The sequence below is a fragment of the Acartia tonsa genome, chromosome 10 (genome assembly GCF_053477335.1).
Source record: "Acartia tonsa isolate MP-2025a chromosome 10, ASM5347733v1, whole genome shotgun sequence".
Lineage (NCBI taxonomy): Eukaryota > Metazoa > Arthropoda > Copepoda > Calanoida > Acartiidae > Acartia > Acartia tonsa.
Genome location: NC_137269.1, coordinates 23,512,787 through 23,526,556, shown reverse-complemented (window position 1 = coordinate 23,526,556; position 13,770 = coordinate 23,512,787). Strand labels below are relative to the sequence as shown.

Sequence of the window (13,770 nt, the reverse complement as noted above, 5' to 3'; positions counted from 1 at the left end):
AGACCTCCAGGGTTAGGGTAAGTCATACAAAAAAAACATACAAATTTTCCACATTAAAATAAACCTGAAAATTATTAATTATTGTAAAGTTGCCCGCGCCACTAACATATCCCAGTCTGAGGTTATTCTAGCAGATATGGGAGATTCTCATTGCGAGGAAAAACCGGTTTGTAGCATGTGCTATGTTGACTATCCAAACAGGTATTATTATTTATTAATCTATATTCTACATAGATATATATCCAACCCATCCACACACCTCTGTCTTTCTATCTATCTACATTGACATCTAAAGAGAGCAAACGTACCCTAAACAATTTGTTATGCCTCAATAAAATGTAAACTTTATATTTATTGTGTGAGTTAAAATTTGTCCATCTGTAAATCTATTTATCTATCTATCTATCTATCTATCTATCTATCTATCTATCTATCTATCTATCTATCTATCTATCTATCTATCTATCTATCTATCTATCTATCTATCTATCTATCTATCTATCTATCTATCTATCTATCTATCTATCTATCTATCTATCTATCTATCTATCTATCTATCTATCTATCTATCTATCTATCTATCTATCTATCTATCTATCTATCTATCTATCTATCTATCTATCTATCTATCTATCTATCTATCTATCTATCTATCTATCTATCTATCTATCTATCTATCTATCTATCTATCTATCTATCTATCTATCTATCTATCTATCTATCTATCTATCTATCTATCTATCTATCTATCTATCTATCTATCTATCTATCTATCTATCTATCTATCTATCTATCTATCTATCTATCTATCTATCTATCTATCTATCTATCTATCTATCTATCTATCTATCTATCTATCTATCTATCTATCTATCTATCTATCTATCTATCTATCTATCTATCTATCTATCTGTCTATCTAACAAATTATCTATCTATCTATCTGTCTTTTTATCTATCTAGGAAAGTATTTGTACGGGGACTATGTGAAGCCACGTATTTTGATACAGAATATTTTCTGAATATTGGCGAGGATGGTAGAGTCATGTTTCTGGGCTATCTCAACTCTGTTGTCTTCTATAATGAGGTAGTTTATTGTAAAGGAGAACCATATAGGTTCAGCGGTTAGCAAGATCCTTCGCTTACTGCTTTATTTAAAAGGATAGAATACATGGTTTTTTTAGAGCAGCTGCTCTATAACTAGGGTTTGTCCGTTTAACCGGTGTTAATTCTTATTTTGAATGCTTGTATCGATTGAAATGAAATTGCTTATATCTTTATAAGATTGTTTGGGTTTCGTGATTATCTTATTAACAAAATTAGTGTATAAAATATATATAAAATGATTTTATACTTTTTTCTTAGTGATGATACCACGCTACACAATTAATTGACCTTGTTCTTACTAGACTTTAGATGAGTGGCACTGGTTTGACCGTCGGTACAACCAGAGCTGGGCTGTTTCTGCCTCGGGGTTGGACTCCATGCTACTCGGGGTCAATATTTTTGATTTCAAGTAAGTTTAACCGCAACTTTATACACGTATCGTATCATCTCGTTGTCGGGAAGGTGATAGGTTTGAATATCGGGCCGACACTGCGTCATAACTAATGACGTTGAAATGGTTCCTACTGCTGCTATGTCAGGTGAGCGACCAGTTAGGACTTCTATACCACGGTCGTGTAATCAAAGAGTTGGTTGTCTAATGGTTGTCACCTTACTTAATACCTTAGGCGATTACGCCCGTTACACTTAGTATGTTCAAGGTGGCGTGGAGAGGTCTTGAATCCAAAGGGTCACCCAGCCCCCAAAAAGGTCAACTACTAGTTGTCATGGTGGAGGGGATTAATGGGCTGCTTCATATTCAAAGGATTAAAAAATAAATAATTTACAATAATTTAAGCCGATCAAATTTCTGAGTCAATAGACAAGAACAGTAAATTATTATGAATGTAAAATAAGTCGATTTTCAATTAATTTTTTTAATGTGAACACAACATAAACCTACTACTTAATCACTATAATATATGAAACCCAGAAATGAAAAAAAGAACCTCCGCCGGCCATTGCAAGGAGGGGGGTGGGGGGGGGGGTCATCGCCCATGCATAAAAGATTTGGTAGGGTGAGCTTGTTTTTATCTTATCCAAATTATTTTAAAATGTTATAGCTAATTATTTATTTTAGAAACTTGAAGCAAGACCCATGTTTCAAAGATGGCGAATCAACATTGAGAAAAATAAAATTTACCACGTGTGTTGAGAACCAGTTTACTTGCAATGACGGAGAATGTATTGATATTGAACAAAGGTTTGCATTTAGTAGTAGGGTGTATATCTACCTGTTTGTCTGTCTATTTGTTTGTTTGTCTGTCTGTTTGTCTCTCTGTCTGTCTATTTGTCTGTGTGTCTGTAATCTGTATGTATATAGGATTTTCTGTATGCCAGCCTATTTGTGTCATACGTTTCAGATTACTGGTTTTCTTTAAAATTTGAGTGTTCATGGATATTAAAAAAAAATAATCATTTATTTATAAAATAATCTATAGTCAATAAACCCAATAGATCAGAAAATTGGCTAAAAAATATGAATAGTTGCACTAGTACTAGCATGGCAACTAAAATTTCATCTCCTTTCTGCAGTTTTAATTTTATTCATAAATGTTTTTTTTTATGAAAAAACAATGTTGTAAACATACTTCATCCTATTTGTCTCTCTATCTCTCTCTACTTAACTGTTTGTATTAAGAATAATTAAGCACCATAAGTAAAGGGATGAATTCGTGGCTTAAAACAACAGACAGAGTAACAAGAATAATTATAGAAAAGTCGATATATTGACAGGGAAAATTTTTTCATTCATTCATTGATAATTTCGTTTATCCAGTAGCAGGGGAGGGGGTAAATTAGGATAAGTGATAAGGATAAGTTTCATTTAGCTAGAAGTATCAATTTATTACAGTACAAAAAATCTGGTGCAACATCCAAGTAATTATAAATCGATAATCATAAAATTATATCTATTATCCATCTTTTTTAAGGAGTTTCTTTTCCCACTTCTCCTTTCATCCCTCCTTATCAGACGTATTTTTATGACGTCACACATGACACTTTCCAGTGCTTCAGCTAAAATTTGTTATTTCTAGATGTGACCAGACTCCAAACTGTTTGGATGGTTCAGACGAGGATAATTGTAGAATGATATTTCAAAAGGATAATTATAAGAAAACAGTTGCTCCTTTCAGGTTCTTTTTATTAGTGTCGCAATTATGATAATTGTAATATCACGCAACCTTACCAGACTACAAATTGTTTTAAGAATCATAAGTAAATTTTAAAGAGGTTGCTTTAGAAAAGTGATTTGCTTTGAGTGATTTTGACAATTTGTTGCAATATATAAGTTATGATACAATCACGCAACCTTGAAACCTGGTGCAAAAAGTTTGACTTCATGCCTTTTGTTCTAGCTTGAAGAAGGAAAGTTGACAACGGGTTGTTTATTACACTAGTACCCAAAGTTATATAATAACTTTTTCTTCTTTGTTGGCTAAACAACTTCGGGGACTTTAGTGAATTTTGATTCTTAATGCATTAAGTTGAGTGTTTATACTTTAAACCACTAATTTTGATGTATAGAAGGGGTATTTTTGTATCATCATTGGGAATGTACATCAAATTAGCGGCCATTGTCTTATCCCTTTAGATCCCTGTATAGTTTGTGACGTGCAATTTAGCTGCTAAATTTAGATATTATTTATTAGATTTGACGAGAAAACGCAGAAAGTAAATCCAGTTTCAGTAAATATATCCATTCTTATAAAAGATATTCTACAAATCAAAGAAATTGATCATACTTATACATTAAAGGTACTTTTTTTTGTAATATCTCAGTATATAAAAACAAGAGTGTTAGTCTTTTTTAAGGCGATGCTTAAATAACATATAACAGTACAAACGAACAAAAAATGAAAAATTTAGTACTCAGGCAGATATAAAACATATTTTTAACCATAACTAGAACGGAATAAAACTCAATTTATTGGGTGTATTCAATTTCTTTTAGTATTAGTAATAGAGTAACTACACATATATTTTAAAATTCCTTTTACTTTAAGAGGTAAACATGGTCGAAGTATCATCAAAAATTAGAAAAATTACCAATATAAATCAGGCAGTAAGGGAAGGGACAATGGATGGAATATTCATTTTTTAGGAGTCTCAGACTTTGGGTACTGGCTTAAAGGGAATGTGCAAGAATTTAGCAGTTTCTGACTGACTTTGGGTACTAGCGCACAAAATGCCGCTAACTCATTTGTTAGTTTTGAATATTGCAGACAAGTATCAATAAACTTAATTTGTTATGCTGTCGCTGGTTTTAACAATTTTTTTCTCTCCATAAAATATCATTTCATAGATAAAATCTTTATTGTCATATTTGTTTAAAAAACAATCAAAGAATCCAATTAGATTTTGGGTTATGGGGTTATGGGTTGAATGGGTTCCAGGGAAATTTTTCTAGTTATTAATTACAGAATGGTTACGTCAGTCTGATGTGCTGGTAATATAATTTTCAAAAGAATGCTTTTTTCTTGGAACTTTCTTCTTATTTTATAGTTATCTGTTTTGTATTAACTTTCCCTTTACAATTTCCTCCATATTTTGTGGATTAATCTGGATTTCAAGGTCTTTGAGCAAATAATCTTAAATTGAATTAATTGCCCATTGTTCACTCCCTTACTCCCTGAATAGAAATCCAGTTAAAAGAACCTCTGAACAATACAGCCGTTTCAGATATATTGATCAACAGATATACTGACATCCTGATGTATATTTTTAGTATGCAATGATAATGGAATGGTATGATTATAGATTGACTTATTACAACTTAAAGAAAACTAGGTAGGATTTATATCTAAGTATCAACTATTTTAAAAATACAAATCTAAATATTTAATCAAACAAGGACTACCAAGTCCAATAGAAGCTTAGATGCCAAGAATAAAGTGTTATTGATTAAGAAAGAGGGAAAGAGAGAAAGGTAGATAGAGAGTAAGGGAAAAAAGGAGAGAAATTTTTTTTTGGAATAGTTATTTATCGCATCGTATCATAGACGACAGCTTACCGCTGATATAAAAATGAAAAATTACAAAACTGGTACTGATTTTATGATAATTATTTTAATATTTATTTAAAATTGTCTTTAATACGATGCTATAAATGATTTTTCAGTATGTCTAAGAACCGGTTTTAATCCGCAGGATATTAATCGGTTTCGAAGCCATACAGGTAAGTTTATTTAAATGAAGTGAAAAAGTTTTTCAAAATGACGTTTCACCGACCAATGAACCAAAAAGCAATAACTTGATTTTAGGTCAGCAAATGCTTTAGCCGCGACCGAGATAGAAAGAATATGGATTCCTTTTATTGTTTTCGAAAACACTGAGAAAAATGAGGCTACTGTGTAAGTAAAAAAAAATTTAGCCTAACAGCATCCTAGAACAAATACAAAACTATCCTGAAAATGTAACCCGCAACTTAGGCGTAGAATGTAGCGTAAGTTGACAGGTTCGAATCTCAGCCCGACATTGCGTCATAACTAAAGATGTCAAAAATGGTTCCTATTGCTGCTGTGTTAGTTGCGCCTCAAAAATAGTAAGAGTAGGTTGAATGCGTAGGCTCTAAGCAGGCGCAATTCAGCGGTCAATGCCTTCTTATCAGCTGTCAGGTATTATATGGAAATAAGCGGGTGACTGTGTGACAGGCGGCTTGGGACATATATGCGCAGCTACTCTGTATAGGTTCATTCCCCATCACCTTACTACCTATCACGTTCTTAAGAGCTATCCTAAATTTGCAAAACTATTGAATTTCTAATCTTCTATTGTAGCAAAGAACTTTTGTCCTTGACAACTTTTTTTTCATGATTTATGTTACTTTGAACTAAACAAAACATTTGATAAAAATAGTTTATAAATCAAGAAATCTTAAAATTTATGTTTATCGGACTCAATATGCTAAATTTATTGGATTTTGTCTGTATATTTTTTGTTCATAAGATCTCGTAATCGGTTAGCAATTCTTGAGATCCAGGACAGGTTTTAACCTATTTTACTGTTTGATATCTTACCCTGCAAAAGAAAAATTACCTATACATATAAGGCCACAAGTTTAAACGTGTTTTTTTTTTTTTTTTTTTACAAATTTCAATAAATTCGCCAATAAAAGATAATTGTTTCAAATGTGAATCAAGGAAAGAAAATAGTGTAGCGGGTTTCGTCGTATTTTCACAGAAGCTTTTCTCCTATTTCTAGCCACTGCAGGGGGCACTAACCCTTCAGAGCCAACCTCCTAAACCTGAGAGGCAAAAACATTTACTTAGCCTTACCTAAAATAACCTATCAAAGGCTACTATAAAAATACGACGAAACCCGCTACTTTGTTTTCTTTCCATGGTCACAAAATGTTTGTATGCAGAAGCACCACGAATACCGAGGTGACTATAACCAGAGAGGGAAACTTTAGCATTACAGACAACAGTATCATGGAGGAAATTAATCTTTTTCAAGGTAATCACATGCCCTTCATGGAAATACTGTTCCAAAGTTTGATAAGTACATTTTTAGTAACACATTGTGTTATGTTTTGAGAACAGTGTCTTTGTCAATATTCAAACACACACACAATATTTGGTTAAAAAACAACCAACAGACAACTTACTCTCAGATTTTACAATTGTCTCGAAGTTATAACTTAACATGAGTATAGCCAATAAATGTATTTGTATAAATATAGATGTATAATCCAGACATATCCGTTAATTTGTAAAGACTTGTCTGTGTTATTTTTTATTTCATAGTTAAATCTGCTTATATTTTTGCAATGTATGTCACTATATGTAAATTTTTTATCACAACAATTGTATAATCCTTATATAAAAATATGTGTATCTGGGTTTACTGAAGGTTTTAACTTATAGTTGAACCGAAATAATTTTCCTTTACTATGTAGCTTTTTATAGAGGAACTAAAAAAATATTAGTGGGATTAAGTTGACTTCATCCCGCCACCCTAGAGGCCTATAGGGCCGTTGCACCTAGTAGAAAATCAAATAAAAATTTTTGTTGACAATGATGATAATGTTTTAGGCGAGGATAACCGAATAACATTTCAAGAAGTCTACTCTAAAATATTCAAATGTGAATATAAGCTGCAGCTCTATCCATTTGATACGCAGGTAACAAAATAAGAACACAAAATTGACGTAACAGGCCTAAGTGTCTCAAAAATCAGCCATGTGACGTAATAAAAATGCGGGAGATGAGAGGAGAAGTAGTTAAGAAAACCCCCCAAAAAGGGATGGATAATCCCTAATTTTCATGACGTCAAATGGCTGATTTTTGAGACACTTTGTCCAGTTATAAAATTGACAGAGTTCTTAATGGATAAGACAATCCCAATATGTTGAACAACTGTTATACCTGTTCTAAATACTATTAGTGAAATAGTACAAACCAATGAGCATTTAATAAGAGTCCCCAATGTCAACCGAATGAGAGATCAAGGAATATGATATAAAATTAGAAATGAAATAGTTTCAAAACGTCTCAGTATCTTTATATATGAAGCTCCCTTAAAGCAGCCTTAAATTTTGCAGGTTTGCACAGTACAAATTCGAGTGAGAGAGCTGGAAAAGGCCACCATCAACATTATACCTGACCTTATATTCATGGAGGGTGACACTGTCCTCACACAGTACATTGTTCCACATTGGTCATTGTCTTATGTTAATGAAAGTAAGTTAAACTATCGTTTTTTTAAATACATTTAGGGAAACCTAAACAAGTCCATAGTATAAAAGTGCAAAGTCTTTTTAATGATAATAAGAATGACAACATCCATAAAAGTGAAGCTCTGAAACGGAAGGACAAACGAACATTATCAAAACTTTATTATCAGAATATAAATGTATAAAAGTCGAAACAAAATTAAAAGTAATATGTTGAAAAAATGCTTAATACACGATACAGGACATAATACATTTTTAATACTTGATTATAGAGATGCTTTGCCTATAAAATTGTACTTTGTTATCCTGGGAAACAGTATTTCAAAAATCAGATCAATCGGATAATTATATCAAATAAAAATTCGTTATTTAAAACAGTTTAAAATCAACATATTTAAAATGGACGTAAGGACATTCTGATAACGATTATAGAGTTGCTATGCTTTCTATGTCGTACCTAACTACTAAAGGAATCACCATGCAAAGTTTGAAATCGATAGGAGAATTCTAACATGCCTAAATTAACGAGAAGAGCTAACCATTACGGTCTTACAAGCGCACGGACGGACAGACGGACCGACCCTAATTATAGAAAAGCTTTTCTTTTAAGGATAACTACCCGCTTTGAGAAATATCTCCTATATGTTTTCTATATTTTTTTCTCAGGTGCCCCAGATCAGGGAATCAACATGATAATAATCCTGCAGCGACGTCTAATCAACGAGATAATGACCACGTACCTGCCTACCACTCTAATTCTCATCATTGTCTATGCAACCAACTTCTTCAAGCCCTTTTTCTTTGAAGCCGTGGTTACGGTCAACCTGACATCGCTGCTTGTATTGACTACTTTGTTTATAAGTGTTTCAGGTAGGTATGTTTTAATTCAGCCAATGATGATTATGTCCATAACTGCTAGGTTATCGCTTTTTTAGAAAACAGTAATAGTGTCTGACTGATTATGACGTAACAAAAAAAATTAGCCAATGAGAGGCCACTATAAATTTTACCATTGGTCAATAACGACCTCTCATTGGCTAATTTTTTTTGTTACGTCATAATCAATCAGACACTATTACCGTGTTCCTTTTTTATCTCCTTTGTCGGGGTACACTTGGATTCAAACTAGTTTTGATATAACATAAAGGGGAGAAAAAGGAAGAAGGTTAGTTAAATATTGGACTTGGAATTATTTGCCAGAAGCCTCGCCCATTACCTCTAAGTACCCTTATGGGGGTAGATAATGACTTTTATTTTTCAGTAATTATGTTTTTTAGGGTCTTTACCTCCAACGGCATATGTAAAAATGGTGGATGCTTGGCTACTTTTCGCACAAAGTGTTCCTTTTGTCGAGGTTGGTATTTTGGTGCTTTCTCCCCGTAATGCTTGACATCTACAGAGCGTATCCCCCCCCCCCCCCTTTAAAAAGCTTATTTCTAATTAAATGAAAAGAATGGAGGAATTTTCTTTATATCTAACGCCTGCGGGGGAGCCTAACCTTGCGGTGCCCATATTCATAAACAAACTCACCTAAAGCTAGCCCTCCCCCTTTTTCCTTCATTTTTACTTTTAGTTTCTTTTCAAAAAAGATGTGAGGGAATGGGATTCTGTGTTCAACTAGGCACTAGAGAAACAGCTCTCATGGCTGTCATAGAGCCAGACAATTTAGAATTTTTTGTATTATTATAGAAATGCTGAAGTATAAGTTCTGATAGATATTTCCTCAGATTTATATTGGGGACAATAAGATATCATAGCAAATATTTTGTTTTAGGTATTGCTGCATACCTTCATAGATTCTATGAGGTTAGAGGAACGAACTGTCAACCATCATGGCAAATCATTACAGGTAAATATGGTCGTATAATTGATTGATTGATTGATTAGCCATAGTCTCTTAGGGTTTGGACCTAAGTAGTCATGGAGTAGGCTGAGACACTTTTGTATAGCCACTAGGGCTATCAAGCTCCACGTTCAAGCACATTATGACTTGACCCGCTATCTCATGAGAGCTACTCATTATTACCTCACCCTCGCCGAGTATGGCAGGTGTCCCAAATTAAGTCACCGTAATGAATGACGCTCTCCGCAGAGGAGCTTGGGATAAGGGTAGTACTGATATTATGTACGTGACTATTATGTATCCAAACTTACTCAATTATCCCCTTCTTACACAACCAGGGGAAGTTGCGTGAATGTATTCAACCGAGAAATTCGAGTTGCCACATAGGGACTAGAACTCGAACTCTCATCACCGTAACTCAGTGCGTTACCACTGAGCTACGACGCCCCTTGGTCGTATAATCACACCCTATGATATAAAGTAGTAAGGTTTTTTAATACCAATCTGATTGGGTTATCTAAATTAGTTAAATGTTGGGAAGTCTTTTATAGTGTCTGTAAAAAATGACGTCATACTGGCCTTCCATTGGTCATTTAAAACATATACTGGCCTGCCATTGGTAATTTATTCTGTATATTGGCCAATCACTGTTGATTTTCATTGTATGACGTCATCTTTTTATAGACACTATAAACATGAATATGTCTGCCTTCTTTGTATTAGAATCATACATTTGACAATCATAATAATTAAAAACGAGATTGAAAAATAGTTTGTCAATGTTATGTCAGCCATTATCCCTTTTTATTAAATTCTTATTGTCGACAAATCACATAATACTTCCAGTTTAGACAGGGTTAATAGAAGAAGCAGTAAAATGTATACTGGCCTATCATTAGTCATTTGTTTTATATGAAGTCATTTTGAATTAGGCACTATAAGCTGCTTCTTAATGGAAAAAAAGTTATTCTTAGCTGGGTGGTGTACTTTCTGGCAGCGGCGACTGATAAAAACTACAGCTGCAAATGTTCCAGATTTGTTTTTATGATTTTATGCCATTTTATGATCAAGAAACAGTCATTAAATAATCCATAATGAAATATTTTTTTGGATTTTTAAAGATTCAAAATATTAACAATTATATTTTCAGACCAAAGGCAAAGATAAAAAGGTTAATTTATTTTTAAAAAAATAGAATACATTGTTTTGATGGCTTACAAGTCATGCTAATCTTAGAGTTATTTTATTAACTTTTTTTCTTAACTTTAGGAATAGTAATTTATTGAATCGTATTATAGACAGCTTTCTGCGGACGTTAAAATAAAAAAAATAAAAGACTAATCTAGTTTTTTAGCCCGTTAACCCGAAATAAGAAAAATGGTATCAATTTTTTGATATTTATTTTAATATTCGCGGAAAATTGTCTATAGTACGATGCTATAAACGAGTTTTTCAGTATGACTGAGAACTGGTTATAATCAAGAGGATATTAATCGGTTTCAAATCCATACTTGAAAAATATCAATTATAATTGTTTTAAAAACGAAATAGATAAATGGAAATCCGTCAAAAATACTTCCATGGATAGATGAACAGCCTAAGGTATTAAAAATATTTGATTTTTAAAGTTTGATTTTTAGGAGCGCAGCTGCTATGTAGTTTGGTAATGTCGTACACCTGTCTGTTTAGCTCAGCCACGTACGCCACTATTACGATTTTATTTCCATATTTAATTTTATTAGAAGCACCCTATATTTTGGGTAAGTCCATACATACAGGGTGGGGCATATAAATCCGGACTTTTTCTAATTTTTAAACAAGTGGGCCCTAGTCGAGAATTCAGATCAAACCATTGGCGCATTTCGAATCTACCTTGTTGAACATATTCGCTGCCAGCTAGTTGTACACTTCCATCTTCGTCCAAAGATTTTTTTGTGCTAAAAGGTCATTACTTAAGCTTTTTATAGTGGGGTCAAATGTCCTGATTGGTCAAGTAGTTTTGACGACATGGCCGTTTAAAAAAAGTCAGGATTTATGTGCCCCACCCTGTACGTCCGTATGGTACTGTGTTACTAAAACTACTTTAGCTTAAAGGTTTCGTATTTCTAATTAAATTTACCAATTTTGTGACTCGTTCATGTGTGCACGCCAGGATTCCTCACGGCACCAAGTCACGTGGCCTTGTGTTCTTATATTTCTAAATTTATAATTATCTTTTTACTTTTTTTTAGGATGCCTTTTACAGTAAATCAACTAATGTAATCAACCCCATGCTTATTGCAAGGTTTAATTTAATTAGTGTTTTCTTTTTCATTTAAAAAGCAGCTAATTTACAATTCACTTTGACTGTTTACGTCCATACATGGGTTTAAAACTAACCAATTTAAAAGAATTATCTGTATTTGGCCCGTGCCTCAATTTCGGCTTTCAAAAATGAGATTTAAAAAAATTGTTTAAAAATTGTAGAAAAATTAATTCTGATGTACTATGTAAATTCTAATTCTGTTTAAAAAAATAAGTAAAGCAAGTATTTTACTAAAGTCAAAGCTACAAATACATAACTTTATGAAATTAGATAATTATTGATTATTATATTCAAAGAAAACTAGAAAATCACATATAAAATAATGATGAATGTTAATAAAGTGATTTCAGAGATGAGAAGGCCGAGTTGAATGCCAGGAAAGAATATTATGAGAGCCTTACAAACAGCGATTACTGGATAAGGATTGGAGAAATTATAGGTGATTTTTTATCTAAGTCTAAATATAATTACCTATTTCCTATTAGGAAATTAGTGCGGAGTTCTCCTTTGATTTCAAGTGGTCATCTAGGGAACCCAAGAGCATCATCCGCTTGTATTGGGATGCAACGCCCACTGGTGGATATTAGGTTAAGTAACATTCGACAGACAACCAATCCTTTGATTGCACGACCTTTTTCTGAGTTGTCCTAACTGTGCATGGTAATGAGTTGTGCCTCTTTATAGGCATAGTTATTTGTTATTGGTTATCAATTATTTTAGCCAGCTGCGAGCATCCCTTTAACAGAGTACATGCAAATCTGGTGAGACATACAAGTAATAAGATATCAATTACAAATGTGGCCTGGCCATGAAAAGCCTTAAATTGCATAATATTTAAAAAAATTTAGTTTTTTAGAACCTGAAGGCTTAATGATTTTCAGGTAAAGTGATGATCCCTTTTGTGTTCCTGACCTTTGCAGCGATCTACTGGGGATATGGTCTTTCTTATTTCCTTGCTACTTATTAAATGTAAACATAATGAAAATAATTAAATAAAAGATTAAAACAGATTAAAATATAATTGTTTGATAGAAATAAGGAGATACGGAAAGTGTCAAGAGTGACTTCATAAAAAAATATCTAGATCCATCTCTTTATTAAGCGTGTCCTTTCCCACTTCCCTACTCATCCTTCATTTTAGACGTATTTTCATGACGTCACACATGACACTTTCCGTATCTCCTGGAAATAATTACAAAATTCTTAAAGATTTTTAATGTATAAGAACAAAAAGACGTAACGTTTATAACAATCAAATGGAAAAATTGTCACGAAAAATCACGAAACCTTTCAGTTTGAAATAAAAGCTGTAGATTCTAAAATCTATGAAAAGAAATCCGTTGAGAATATAAAAATATTTTAAAATCTGTTTAGTTAACATAATGATAACACATAGCATTTACAAATATCATAATTAATACACTTTTATTTATCAACGATTAAAAAGTATTCAATTAACCAGAGGTTTGTTAAATTGTACATTAAACAATAAAACATAAGAAAAAAAAGTTTTATAAAAGCAAGATAATAATAGAATAAAAAATCGAAATAAACTGTTTCAAATTAAAGTTTCAAAAGTAAATACTTTAAAGTTTAAATTATATGGTCTTTTTCAATAAACTATATTTCAAAATTCAGCTAAAAAATAAAAGAAGAACAATTTTTGTTTTCAACCATTTGTCAAACATTCACATTCTAGATTTATGATCCAAGGTCTTGAAATGGTCAATACTAAAAATACAAAAGATTAATTGCTGGCATTAAATATTTAAAAATTTTGAATAGAAAGTAAGAGAAACCCAATGGACTTATATAAAGCTTCCCCATATAATTTCTAAAGA

General features: G+C 32.4%; 1 protein-coding gene across 1 annotated transcript; it reads left to right on the top strand.

The window, feature by feature from the left end:
- The first annotated feature begins 93 nt into the window (after nucleotides 1–93).
- LOC145330651 (glutamate-gated chloride channel subunit beta-like) lies at nucleotides 94–12,939 on the top strand. The gene is made up of 19 exons (XM_080175316.1): nucleotides 94–201; nucleotides 963–1,086; nucleotides 1,409–1,515; nucleotides 2,185–2,307; nucleotides 3,143–3,241; nucleotides 3,758–3,863; nucleotides 4,834–4,895; nucleotides 5,368–5,457; nucleotides 6,471–6,562; nucleotides 7,141–7,229; nucleotides 7,650–7,788; nucleotides 8,448–8,651; nucleotides 9,059–9,135; nucleotides 9,556–9,630; nucleotides 10,775–10,795; nucleotides 11,176–11,226; nucleotides 11,856–11,908; nucleotides 12,280–12,368; nucleotides 12,811–12,939. Exons 1-19 carry the CDS (start codon nucleotides 137–139, stop codon nucleotides 12,894–12,896), a joined length of 1,752 nt encoding a protein of 583 aa, XP_080031442.1. The 5' UTR covers nucleotides 94–136; the 3' UTR covers nucleotides 12,897–12,939.
- The last annotated feature ends 831 nt before the right edge of the window (nucleotides 12,940–13,770 follow it).

What these genes read in the sequence shown, in the direction of transcription:
- LOC145330651 (XM_080175316.1), top strand. Translation starts at nt 137, where the DNA reads ATGGGAGATTCTCATTGCGAGGAAAAACCGGTTTGTAGCATGTGCTAT. An exon ending in TTTGTTTATAAGTGTTTCAG is followed by an intron (nt 8,652 to 9,058) that starts GTAGGTATGTTT and finishes TATGTTTTTTAG; the next exon opens with GGTCTTTACCTCCAACGGCA. An exon ending in AAAGTGTTCCTTTTGTCGAG is followed by an intron (nt 9,136 to 9,555) that starts GTTGGTATTTTG and finishes ATTTTGTTTTAG; the next exon opens with GTATTGCTGCATACCTTCAT.